The sequence below is a fragment of the Mchenga conophoros genome, linkage group LG14 (genome assembly GCF_057382185.1).
Source record: "Mchenga conophoros isolate Kocher_MC1m ecotype Shallow Benthic linkage group LG14, M_conophoros_male_GT1.1, whole genome shotgun sequence".
Taxonomy (NCBI): domain Eukaryota; kingdom Metazoa; phylum Chordata; class Actinopteri; order Cichliformes; family Cichlidae; genus Mchenga; species Mchenga conophoros.
In genome coordinates this window covers 17894573-17907490 of record NC_140539.1, presented here as the reverse complement: position 1 = coordinate 17907490, position 12918 = coordinate 17894573, and the positions used below count along the sequence as shown (strand labels likewise).

Here is a 12918-nt window from a genome sequence, read left to right as displayed (position 1 = left end):
ACATGACCCTACACTGTGTTCACTGCATCATTCCATGTTTGGTACTGATCACCACCTGCACTCATATCTATCTACTTAGCACTTTTAATTCTTATGCTTATTTTTATTTTCATGTCTATTTTAGCTTAATTTATGACAGTATGTTTGCACTGAAGCACCGCAGCAATTTCCTAATGTTGTAAACCTGCTCAACATTTGGCAATAAAACCCTTTCTGATTCTGATTCTGATTAAATTAAGGTCTACTTTTAATAGTACTATTGCTAATACTACTACTACTACTAATAATAATAATATTTAGTTAATAATTAATTTATTATATTTTACTTTTATTTGTTCATGTTTGTATCGATTGACTAATTTATTTAATTAGTAATTTATAAATAAAAAAATAATTGTTTCGCCTTTCCCTGATTGGTTAACCTCGTGCATACGTTTCAAAATGCTCCCTTTGCGGTTGGCGTTGCTAGCTATATGGGATTTGTAGTACAAAGCGGCCGATTTCTGGGTTTCTGGTAGCGTTTGCGTAAACGACGTAAACTACATTACCCAGCATTCCCCACGAGCCGTGCAAAGTTGACGTGTATTTTGTTGGTGAACTGAAAATTTCCCGTTTGTCGTCATCCAGTTGTCAAAAGCCGGACACGGTTTCGACACAGCTTTTAATACATTTTTTGTGAATTTTAAGCGTCCGTTGACTTCGTAACGGCTTGTGACGATGGCCGGAGAAATCTCCATGATTGGTGAGTAGAAGCATAGCCGTTTTAGGGTGCTAATTCATAAGCTAATAATGGTTTGGTCCACCTGTGATGCGCGTGCTGTTACCGTCCCACAGGTTCGGTGATTCTGGCCCTGTTCTTGGCTGGCTACCTGGGTCAGCAGTACCTGCCTCCCCCAAAACCCAAGGTGATCGGTTTGGACTTGGGCACCACCTTCTGCTCCGTGGGGGTCTTCCACCCGGGCAGCGGGGAGGTGGAGGTGATAGCGGATGAAGAGGGGAGGAAGAGCATCCCTAGCGCGGTCTCTTTCACCACCACCGCGGTGCTGGCCGGACACGAAGCCGTGGACCTAGCTGACATCAACCCCCAAAACACCATCTACGATGCCAAAAGGTTCATCGGGAAGATTTTTGAGCCAGAGGTCCTAGAGAAGGAGAGCGCTAGGTACCCGTTCAAGGTGGGTCATCCTGGGCTGGGTTTGGAAAGTTTTCAGCTCAGACAGGCAACCAATCTAGCCACCTTTCCTAACTATGTGTATGCAGTGATATTAGATCCACACTTTAAAAAAAGCATCCTCTCATCCTTCTCTTGCCATAGGTGATAAACAACAAGGGCAGTGCAGAGTTTGTGATCTCCACCAACCACACCTTCACCGTTACCCCAGAGTTCATCGGCTCCAGGCTGCTGCTGAAGCTGAGGAAGATGGCTGAGCGACAGCTGGGTGTGGTGGTGCAGCAGGCCGTCATCTCAGTGCCTGCAGAGTTTGATGAGAGGCAGAGGGACTACACAGCGAGGGCTGCTAACCTTGCTGGTCAGTTTACTAATGAGTCTCAAGACTGCACATAATTAAACTGGGTTTACAGAGAGCTTTACCCAGTCTTTGAATCCATTACAGCGCTTCTTCTCAGGCATCATTAAAAACAACTCGTACCCCACATTAATGTTAGAAGTGTGTGCACGCTAACTCTTCCTTCGCTGTCTTCCAGGCTTGGCAGTCTTACGTGTGATCAACGAGCCCACGGCTGCAGCAATGGCCTACGGCCTGCACAAGGTGGACGTGTTTAACGTGCTGGTGGTGGACTTGGGAGGAGGGACTTTGGATGTGTCTTTACTCAGCAAACAGGGAGGCATGTTCCTCACTAGGGCAATGGCAGGTAATGTGCTTCACAGCTCCAGAAATAAAAGTTTGGTATAGTTGTAATAAAGTTGCGCTAGACTAGCGACCCTTTCCAGGGTGTACCCTGCCTCTCGATAAACCCCACCATTCCTGATTGTAGAATATAATTTTAAAACACCATGGTAACAAACAAGCAACGTTACATGCTTCTATATACTCTAGAACCTTTTTTTATGTTTGTCACACTTAAGTTTCTGATCATTTCATTTATTTATTTATTTCACACTTGGTTCAACAGTTTCAGCAGTCATCAAACAAATGTAAATATTAGACAAAGATGAGACAAGTAAACAAAAAAATGCAGTTTCTAAATGAAGGTGTTTGTTATTAACGAGGAAAAAATACAAACCTACTTGGACCTTTGTGCAAAAGTGATTCCACCCTAACCTAATAACTGGATGGGCCACCCTTAGCAGCAACAACTGCAATTAGGCGTCTTTTACAGCGCTGTGGAGGAATTCTGGCCCACTCATCTTTGCAGAATTGTTGTAATTCAGTCACATTGGTGGGTTTTTGAGCATGAACCATCTTTTTAAGATCATGCCACAGCATCTCAATCAGATTCAGGTCAGGACTTTGACTAGGCCACTCCAAAGTCTTCATTTTGTTTTTCTTAAGCCATTCAGAAGTGGACTTGTTGGTGTGATTTGAGTCATTGTCCTGCTGCAGAACGCAAGCATGTTTCAGTTTGAGGTCATGAACAGGTGGCTGGACAGGATGTTTTGGTAGACAACAGAATTCATGGTCCCATTTACCACAGCAAGTCTACCAGGCTTCTGAGGCAGCAAAACAGTCCCAGACCATCAAACTACCACCACCATATTTTACTGTTGGCGTTATGTTCCTTTTCTGAAATTGTGTGTTACTTTTACGTCAGATGTAATGGGACACGCACCCTTCAAAAAGTTCAGCTTTTGTCTTGTTAGTCCACAGAGTATTTTTCCAAAAGTCTTGGGGATCATCAAGATGTTTTCTGGCAAAACTGCGACAAGTCTTTTTTTCTTTTGCTCAGCAGTGGTCTTCGTCTTTGAAATATGCCTTGCATGCTAAATGACCTCATGTTTGTGTGTTTATTTTTAAAAAGCTGCATAGCTGCTGCTCTTCTGACTACCAAATAAGTGACTTACTGCATCTTGTGGTTCAAAGTGGTGTTAGGTAAGATTACAGGAGTACTGTGTCACTGTTGTTGTGGTGTCACCTCAGAGAAACGTTACGCTAAGGGTGGGGGGTGGGGGTGGGATGGAGCATCGATACAGCATAGTATTGCGGTATTTTGTATGGCGACATTGTATTGATACAGGGACATCCATATTCAACATTTTATTAAATAAATGAAAAGAATTTGGGAAGACTGTAAACAAGAGGGCTCACCTCGTGCACTCCTGAGATGATGTTAGCCAAGCAAACTTACATGCAGTCCACTCGAATGTGTTAAAAACTATCCAACTAGCTTTGACAAATCTACCTACTTGTTCAAAGCAAGTTAACAGCTCAGCCACTCAATTAAAAATAGGACAGCAACTTGTTTATGTCTACAAAGAAATTGGTGGCTGCCTGGTGATTATATTGAATATTTTCACATTCTACGACATATTATAACTTGTGGCGACTACATTTTTTGGGTGTTGCACATTCCTGACCACTTTTGAACAAAAGGCAGTTGCACAGGTTGTCTGATAGGAGGCAACCTTTCTGCAAAACAGTTGCAGTCTGACTTGGACGGACTGCAATCACTTTGAGAATGTTAAAGGTTTGCAAATAATTGTATCATTTCTAAATGCAGACAGTCTGGTTGAGTCTTTGGCGATGAGCACAACTCAAGGGGACTTGACTCAACTGGCTGTCTGCTGAATGTAATCTTGTTGTATTTCTGCAGAACAGGATTCCTACTGGCAACCACTTGATACTCAAAAATCCCATCTGTTTCAATCATTACTCGTGAATGGCTGCAGAATGAAAGCACTTACTCTTTTTGATATACTCTGTATTGTGACAGTGTTGTATTGTGTATACTGTACCTCTATACTATCAGTCTATAATGTTAAAGGGCTCTTTTGTTTGTTTGCTTTCAGGTAATAATAATTTGGGAGGTCAGGACTTCAGCCAGAGGTTGCTCCAGTACACAACAGAGCGAGTCCGGCAGGAGTTTGGAGTCCCACCCACCCTCAAGGAGGACATCCACCATCTCCGGCAGGCTGTAGAAGCTGCCAAGCTCAACCTGACCCTCCAACCTAGCGTAACCATCCGGGTGCCCCTGCACCTTCGCACTCTCGACAGCTTAGACAGCTCCACTCCGCCTCCAGTTCTCTTCCAGGCCGTAATCACTCGCACGCTTTTCGAGGAGCTCAATGAGGACCTCTTCCAGAAGATTCTGGCACCTGTGGAGACCGTGTTAGCTGAGGGTCACTTGGACAAGGAGGAGGTGGATGAGATCGTTTTGGTTGGAGGCTCCACCAGGATCCCGCGAATTAGGAGGCTAATTAGTGAGTACTTTGGAAAGGAGCCCAACACATCAGTGGACCCTGACCTGGCTGTGGTCACCGGCGTGGCCATACAGGCCGGCATCATGAGCGGCTCCTGGCCTTTACAAGTCAGTGCCATAGAAATACCCAACAAAAATCTGCGCAAGACGAACTTCAGCTAATCTCTGTTCCAGTGTTTTATTAGTATTTCATGCTTCTTTAATGCGCTTCTTTAACATCTGCTGATGGGAGAGAAAATAAACACACACACAATAAACCCGTCACCAAAAAGCTTACGATGCACAGCGGTCCTTCTGCTCGGTTGTGGAAATCGAGTGGACATCAAAGAAAGCAGACGGTGTACTGAAACAACATTCCTCTACAGCGACTTGTAACATCAGAGGTGAACCGTCTGGTTTCACATTCTGAGTAACGGCTGCTTTTGTTGTGCGCAAACTTGCAGTAAGACAGTGTCTCTGTCACGTATCTGCTGCACCGTTCAGCTTCAGCAGTCGAGGCTTAGTGGCATCAGATACTTAACTTGTGTTCAGGGAACAGCCACACCTTTCGAAAACATCAAGACTAGCCAGTACTGCTCTAGCTATTTATTTATTTATGTGTAAATTGTGTGGGTCTGATTGTGTTCGTGTGAGAGAGACAATGCGTGTAGGTGTTTAATTGACCTTTAATTTGAGTTCTTAATTATGGACATGCCTTTCAAAGGAGCTGCTACATTGTTTGACCTGCTCCCTCAGAGGCCTTCGTCCTGTTCATAATTTTGTAGAAGTCACAGCAACTAAGTGAGACCAGTTAAAATGTGTCCATATGCTTTTAAAACACTCAAATGTAGTGTAACTGTGAGGTGCAGAGTTCAGTCAACAGATGAAGGTACGTGCTGTGGAAAGCCTTCGTTTTTTTGTTTTGTTTTTTTACAGTACTGTAAATCATTAGCATCGTGAGAAAAATCCACATAAGGTTATTTGCCTTTAAAAGGGACTGAGGAAACGTGCTCAGTGTTGCACTTTAAGGACTCCACATGTTGACCAATGAGACTTTTTTGTGCAATAGAGCTGCTTTATTTAAATATTTGGGAGGACGGACTGCTTTTGCTGCTGTAGTTCAAGATGAGGATGACCAAAGCGTCACTCATCGGTGCCTTGTGTGTTTGATGCTGAGAAATGTGTTCCTGTCACATTTGGATATTTAAGAACGTGTTTGAACGAGATACAAGAAATTTTTGGTGTATATCCAATTTGGAAGTTCATCTCTGGAAAACAAACAGAAAAGCCGCTCTGATAGTTTTACTTTATTTCGACCAAGAATTCAGTGTGCCCACATTCCTTTGAAGTATCGCAAACTGTTTTTCCCCCTCTGTTGTAATTCATAAATAGGTGTATTCACACCTGCTTTTGTATTTCACATTTTGATGTGTTAGAGCCTCCAGTAAAGATACTGTATGAATCATTTCAATTCCTAACAGGAATAATACCAGGATCTATTTTTATATTGCAACTTTCACCAAGTTTAAGTGTATTTGCCTGAAAATGTCAACAGTCTGCTTTTTGACCTATTAAAAATGAGTTTCCGTCTTCTTCACTGTCCTTTCCTTTTGCAAAGTCAAACTTTTTTCAGTTTTGTATTTATGACTGTCGGGTACTGAGGTGGGGTGATGCAGATGAAGCTCATGTACTCATCTAAATTTTATCTGAGGCCTCTAATAGAAGGCGGAGAAGTTCAGAGAGTAGATGAGTGAAGCTGTAATACCTCCCATTAACATAAATACATTTAAGCTCTGACATACATGAGTTACTCAAAATAACAGTTTCACTTCTGCCAAGTGACCTTTACCAGATAACTTAAATAACCCTTTTTAAGATCTTAATGAGGACACTGCACCCTTCTGAGAATTATTGAACCTACACGCTTTACACTTATCCAGACAAACATGATTTCAAAAGCTGTGCAAGAGAAAAGGGAAATATAACCCAAAACACTTTGTTTTATTTCATTCCTTAAGACTTTAATTTAGAGTTTATAACATTTGCTTCTGAGGCACAGTAATACCCAACATAAGAAAACACAAAAAGGTAATCATCTCTTGACCTGTTCTGATACCAGTCGTATCCCTTAGATTAACTTGCAGCTTCATTTTCACATTTGGTGCCCACTTCATCTACCTCACAGCGGTCAGTTTCACAACAGCAACCAAGCTTTAGATGCATTTTGTTCGTCTGCACTGAAATACCACAAGACTTGACTGCTGTACTTGAACTCAAAGGCTGTACAGGAAGTGAAATCTAATAGGACCAGACTATTGCTAAACTGTCACGTAAGTTCAGATGCCTTTGTGGGCTAGAGCATCTCACGCATTAATCACCTTTTACATACAATTACACACTCAGCACTGCACACATTTATATACCCAGTCAGAAAACACATAATACACATTAAAAATGTACATTCACCATTTACCATAAAAACAGGAGCACAAGTCACCCCCCCCCAGACCATTTAAACCAGGTGTACTGGGAGCACAGCTCACATGAGTCAGTAGAAGGGATACTTAGAGTTACATGCATTGGTAGGACAGCAGGGCTCTGAGCCTCTATCAAAATAATTCTCTTACATACACCATGTGAGTTTGTCACCTGGAGGAGAAGGCAGGACTTCTGTAAACAGCTTCTGAATTTTTTTTTCTTTTCTATTTAAATATAAATATTACTGTTGGTAAGTTTACTATAAACTACAGCATAGTGCTGCCAGGAGGCAGGATACAATGGGCTGTAAGCTATTAGCCCCATGCTGCGACAAAGCCACAATAAAAAATAAAATTCATCTGAAGAATATCTGATGGCGCTTAAAAGAATGAACTGCTTTGGGAAATTAGCTCAAAAGAAATAAAGAAAGTTGATCTTTGTAAAGAAACAGGCCATGGGAACTCAGAGGAACATTTGGAAGTGAGAGGAGGAGGAGACAAAATTCAATCAGTACAAAGTGCTCTTTGAAATTGTACAGTATGTGTGAGGGGGAGGAAAAATAGTACTATTTACAGAGTATACACAAGGATACTGCAGTCTGCCGGTTAATCGGGGCAGCAGAGGCAGAGAGACACTTTTACACTGATAAACTGGAATGACGGGATCGCCGAGTAGTGTTGTTTTCATCCTGTGAGGCGAGATCACTGGCTGATGCCCTGATTGGCGTAGTAGTCGTAGCTGTCTCCATAGAGCTCCTCGGCACTGCCAACTCCGTTCCTCACCTCTGGAGGGCGCCAAAGGACAAGAAACAAAACAACTTGTTTCAATGATACATTTCCAGCTCTTTCTGACCTCTTCTCATTTACACAAACATCTTTCCCCAGCAGGTTAACAACACTGAAGGATTGGAAAAATGATAAAGAACCACAAACAGCTGGCACTTACATCACTCACCTTTGACCTCCAGTACCAAGGGCTGTCTACACAGACTGGGACATGATTTTCCCCTGGCAGGATTTTGGGGGAGGACAGATGTGTGAAGGGATGGATGGATGCAGGTATGATGATGGGGAAAAAGGGCAAAGTAGGCAGAGAGGTGGAAGGTAACAAGGGATGCAACGGATGAAGGGAACAAAGGAAGAAGTCACTGCTTGTGAAGGATGAAAAGGTGCTGAACATCACACGGAGGATGTAGGAGGGAGGCTGTTACTGGGGCTGACCTTCAACATGGAAGAGAGGAAGAGGAGGACCAAGAAGATTTACAGACACTCAGATGCATGCTGGGATGGACTGGCATGCTATTTGGGCACCTGAAGTCTAAAAAACAGGTTATGGAGGTTCAAGAGCCCAAATTAATGAAAAATAAATAAATAAATAAAGACTGGTAAATAATTCAATTTTTCTTTATTTCACTGCACGGGCCTTACCAGAGAAAATAAGTTTCTCCTTCATGACGTTGATGTCTCCACTGGACCTCCTGACCGCAGCATTCAGCATGATCTGTTCAGGGTTGTAGCTGCGCATACCGCTCATCCGATACCTGCAGTGTTTGCACAGGCTGCATCAGAAATCACCACGAGACACAAGGACACCCTAAAGACAGCTGCACTGGATTACAGCCTGGACATTTCAAATTGTAATAAGCAACCTGGTCTGTGTGCATGCCTCACTCTGTTAAAAATGTACAGATTGGAACAAATTATGTTCAGGAATTGTTTGTTTGATACTTCACATGCTATGATGCAACATCCAACCGATATCGGTCAAGTGTATGAAGTATGGCGTTCAATTTGGAGGAAAAAAAACAAACGAACAAAAAACAACAGACTTCTCATAGTGTGTATATATGTATGTATAGGTACTGATCGGGTTTAATTGTAAGTAATAAGGTAAAAGCATCACTCCTTTATCTTTGGAAACACTTGAACGTATTTCATTAAAGATGTGCATTTTGCTGGCAAAATGATCATTTAATTAATGAGTCAATATTCACCGCTCTACTGTTCTCTTAAAATATACTGTCACTCATAGAAAAAAAAAAAAAAACAATGTTTCGTTAACAATTAAAAACATATCAACTATTTTCTTATACAAGTGGTTTATCACTGTTTTGTCTTTGCTAGATTATCGTTGCTGACAGGCCACTGATTTCATTTCCTGCCTGCCACAACTTCATCCTCGTTTTAATGAAAACAGCCCCGATTTCAATTCAATTAACTTGGAAGCATTAGTCACAATGAACTGTGACTAATGCACAGAAGCATTTAGAGACACAAACAAGCCAGGATTCAGAAAGCCAATCCTGAGGCCTTTCCTGGATGAATCGAGAGCTCCAATTCATTTTGGACATTTAGTCGTTAACTTATTAAGACTGATGAGACATTTAAACTCTCACTGTGGACTATTTTTTGTGCTGTGTGGGTAGATTACATTTCATTTGTTTAGCAGAGGAGAATGAGGATGAGAAGTCGTCGCTGTCATAGAGGAAAGCACAGCAGCAGTGCAATACATCCATTCAGGTGAGACAGAGAAGAAGGTGAGAATAAATATAGGAAGTGGAACTAAGGTGGAGAGAAAAAATCTGGATGAGATGGATGATATAGTAACAGCAGAAAAAAAAAGAAAAAAAAAAAAAAGAGGAAATCAACGATGCATCAAACAAAGGAATGATGGGTAAAGATTATGAAAGGTAGAAAGGTGGTGAAAGGAGAGAAGACTTTGGGTCAGGAGAGGCGACCCAGTTACCTGATCATGTGATAGCTGAGAGAAGATGCCAGAATGCAGCAGGAGGAGGAGGAAGAAGAGCATGCACGTCAGGCAGAGGAGAAAGGACGAGGAAGAGGCGGAAAGAGAAAAAAGGACAAAAGAAGGCGGGAGACAAGAGATCAGTTTAGAAGCCAGCAGAAGCTATTAAATAGCTCCAATAATCAGAGCAGACTCATTTTGAACCCTTATTGTGGAACAGATTAATAAATAAATCAATGCCCTTGGTGCCAGTGATGACAGGAGGACAGGCCATCTGTCTCTGGGGTCATCAGAGAAACAAACAAACAGCACTTATAACACAGCAGAAACGCAGGGCAGGGAGTGTGAAGGGCTTAGCAAAGAGAAAACACGTTTATATAAAAACATTCACCCTTCTCCAGCCTGGGACACAACAGAAATACACATGACTGCTTATAATGCCACAAAACAAAATGGGTTTTAAAGAGATTCTCATTTGATTAAAAAACAGCATCATTATGTAGGAGCTGCTGATGTGTTCCAGACAGGGAGATGTCTACTGAGTAAATGTGTTTGTCAATTAGCAGTAATGAGTGTATTTAAGTGTGAAAGAGGAATAACACACCTGCAGAAAAATAGAGGAACATTAGCTGTTGTGTAAGAGCTCGCTTTAATGATCTCACTGCTGTGTGTGTACTTACTTTTGGAAAATGAATATGCCTATGACTACAGCGAAGGAGATGAGGTCTGCAGACACCCACGCCAGGCAGTACACATTTGGTCTCTGGAAAAACACACACACACACACACACACACACACACACACACACACACACGCACACACACACGATAGATCTGAGTTTTGTCTTGAAGTCATTTACAGCAGGATCCATCACAGGGTGGCGCTATATGCCAAAGAATACAGTTAATTTCAGCTGAATTGTGCTGAACTGTTTTTTTCTGAATAAACCCACTAAAATAACAGTTTTTTTAAACAAACACTGACACTGTCAACATTATCATTTACTACAAACATAAATGCAAATCTCTACTTCCTTCCCCATTACCTTCTGTTGGTCTTAATGACAACTCATAGCATATTTGAGAGGATATTTTTCACAGTTGGGTTTAACAGACAGCGCCGCAGATGCTACGAAAGCCTAAACTGTCCCTGAGCCGTAGCAGTGAGCTGGAGGTCATGTCCACATGTTGTCATGCAGAGTTCCCGTATGGTGCCACAGATGGGGGGAGCGGTTTGGCGCGCTGCACATATGAGGGCGAGTGGAAGGATAGCAGAGAGGCTGCCCATGTTGAGAAGTTTCAACAGGAAGACTGAACTAGAAAAGAATGACACTACAGCAAACAGGAGTTCAGTTCAAAGCTAGGCTCTCCTTTTGATATCAATCAGTAAAATCTAATTTAGTCAAAGAGAGGATGAAGCTGAAGGAGAGGGAGGTTAAAGAGGGCCCTCGCAGCCTTTACAATAAGCATGTATCTAGTAGCTCCCTTAATTAGGTCCAAATTAAATTAAGATACAGGTGGGCTCCACTCGAGTTGTAGTAGCATCTTAAGGACCACTGGTTGAAGCAGGATAGAGCCAAGCTAATCAGCGATTGCTATAACTGAGTCTCTGAATACAATTTTATTTAAATTTTTATTTGTTTGGCACCAATTAAAAACAGGTAAAGAGCCTTCAATATTAGAGAGAAACCTCAGCAATCAGACATGAGTAAAAGTAAGAATTTTAAACAGTAAGAGATCTACATGATGCCTGCTGGTTGGAAGAAGAGGCTCAAACTTACAGTTTATAAATGGGATGTGTCATTCTCTTTGATTTTCTATAAATTAATAAAACACCTGCTGAATACACATATTTTAAGACACGTCTGCAACAAGATTTGGAGAGCAGAAAAGGTCTGAAAAAATCTCAATGCAGTAAAGGAGCAAGTGGGGGGGGAAAAGGAAATCATTCAAATAGAAGATCAGACACCCCCCCCAAAACAATTAACTTAAAAGCAAAATGTGAACCCAAAAGACTTATATAAAACTACTGTGTGTGATGAGTCCTTACCATTAACCAGATGGGGTAAGGCACCTTTAGGAGGACATGCGGGGCCTCTGAGGAGACTGATGACACCCCGCTGCACCAGAGCACCGAGTACAGCCAGGGCTCGTTGACTGTGTAGAGGGTGAGATTGATGTGGGCCTCGGAAAAGTTCCTGGGAAAAAAGGGGGAGAAAAAAAAAAAAAAAAAAAGGAAAACATTCAGGCACTTATAAATCTTTGTGCTGAAGCTGCAGACTGATAACACAACATCAGGGCTGTGTGTCTTCCTACCTGATTTCCTCTCTACTGACTTGGTTGTATCTGAGCAGCAGGCTGCTGATGCCGGACTGCTCCAGAACTTGAGGGCTCCGTTTCACCACTGAGGTCTGGATCAGATCAGGTGCTAGCTGTCTCACCTGGGCTCTATTGTCATCAGGCGTCCACATCACCTGGACACGGCACAGTACGTCAAACAGTTACAGCTTTGAAACTCTATCACCAACACAACTATTTTTATAGGATTTGCATTTGAACTCATTCGTTTTGCATGTAGCATGCAAACAAAGAAACACCGGACATCACGCAGTGAAAAAGAGCAAACACACACTGCCATTTAATCCCTATATAACTACCAGGCTTTGAGGAACCCCAGATTGCTGCACAGCTTGTAGTGTATCGTTGATCCAGCTGTCGTAGCAGGGGTGCTTGGGAGGAGGTCTACGCAGCCTGAAAACCACCGTGCTGTTGTGATATGAGGCTAGTTCTAGAAGCTGCTCCAGGCTGCACACGGTCTGGTTGGCGATCCGTTCCTTCTCACGTTGAAGCAGCGTGTTCACGGTCCAGAAGGGGTCATCCTGAAACATCACACACACAAAAAAAGGAAGAAAAAAAAAAAGTGATCATCAGGTTTACAGTTTAAATGAAAGAAAAATACAGGTTACAATACAGCTTTATAACACTTTTATCAACATAAAAACTCAAAAGATCATTCAGTACATCGTTGGAGGACGCCACATTTCTCGCTACACTGCTTACTCCCTTTGGAGAAGATCCTGAGAAGATTCTTTTAATCTATGATAAGATGCCATTTCACTTTTTTTGACTAGAAAACACTTCATTTCTGCCTTTTATATATTGGAGAATACATATACACTACAGATTAGGTGATGAAAAATCATTGTTGAAATTACATGGAGTGGTGGTACGGCTTTTCTTAGAAATGCAATATCTATCCACACAGTGTGCACACATGCAGTGTAAACACAAGACGGGAAAGTAATGAAGATTCAAACAAATACAGACAGCCACATCTCA

The 12918-nt window shown here is 42.0% G+C and overlaps 2 protein-coding genes across 8 annotated transcripts in view; one reads left to right on the top strand and one right to left on the bottom strand.

Moving 5' to 3' along the window:
• Window positions 1-553: 553 nt before the first annotated feature.
• Window positions 554-5947, top strand: hspa13 (heat shock protein family A (Hsp70) member 13). Its single transcript, XM_085245622.1, has 5 exons — window positions 554-742; window positions 835-1175; window positions 1316-1529; window positions 1705-1872; window positions 3968-5947. The coding sequence occupies exons 1-5, from the start codon at window positions 718-720 to the stop codon at window positions 4537-4539; spliced, it is 1320 nt and encodes a 439-aa protein (XP_085101748.1). The 5' UTR covers window positions 554-717; the 3' UTR covers window positions 4540-5947.
• Window positions 5948-6351: 404 nt separating this feature from the next.
• gdpd5b (glycerophosphodiester phosphodiesterase domain containing 5b) overlaps window positions 6352-12918 on the bottom strand; it is a 41262-nt gene continuing 34695 nt past the window's right edge. Inside the window, exons 11-18 of one of the 7 annotated variants that reach the window (XR_014888355.1) lie at window positions 12237-12458; window positions 11896-12053; window positions 11630-11777; window positions 10260-10342; window positions 9580-9594; window positions 8262-8374; window positions 7780-8151; window positions 6352-7618 (exon numbers count right to left, since the gene is read on the bottom strand). Coding sequence is in view for 2 of the 7 variants with exons in the window: in XM_085245620.1 (XP_085101746.1) it covers window positions 7536-7618; window positions 8262-8374; window positions 9580-9594; window positions 10260-10342; window positions 11630-11777; window positions 11896-12053; window positions 12237-12458 (822 nt within the window). In the remaining 5 variants the exon portion in view is untranslated. The remainder of the gene's footprint in view (window positions 7619-7779; window positions 8152-8261; window positions 8375-9579; window positions 9595-10259; window positions 10343-11629; window positions 11778-11895; window positions 12054-12236; window positions 12459-12918) is intronic. The other 6 variants (XR_014888354.1, XR_014888357.1, XR_014888356.1 and 3 more) reach the window with 6 other exon arrangements.

Excerpts from the sequence above, each read along its gene's own strand:
- hspa13 (XM_085245622.1), top strand. The coding sequence starts at position 718 with ATGGCCGGAGAAATCTCCATGATTG. Across the intron at positions 1,530-1,704 it reads GAGGGCTGCTAACCTTGCTG|GCTTGGCAGTCTTACGTGTG; the intron begins GTCAGTTTACTA and ends GCTGTCTTCCAG. Across the intron at positions 1,873-3,967 it reads CCTCACTAGGGCAATGGCAG|GTAATAATAATTTGGGAGGT; the intron begins GTAATGTGCTTC and ends GTTTGCTTTCAG.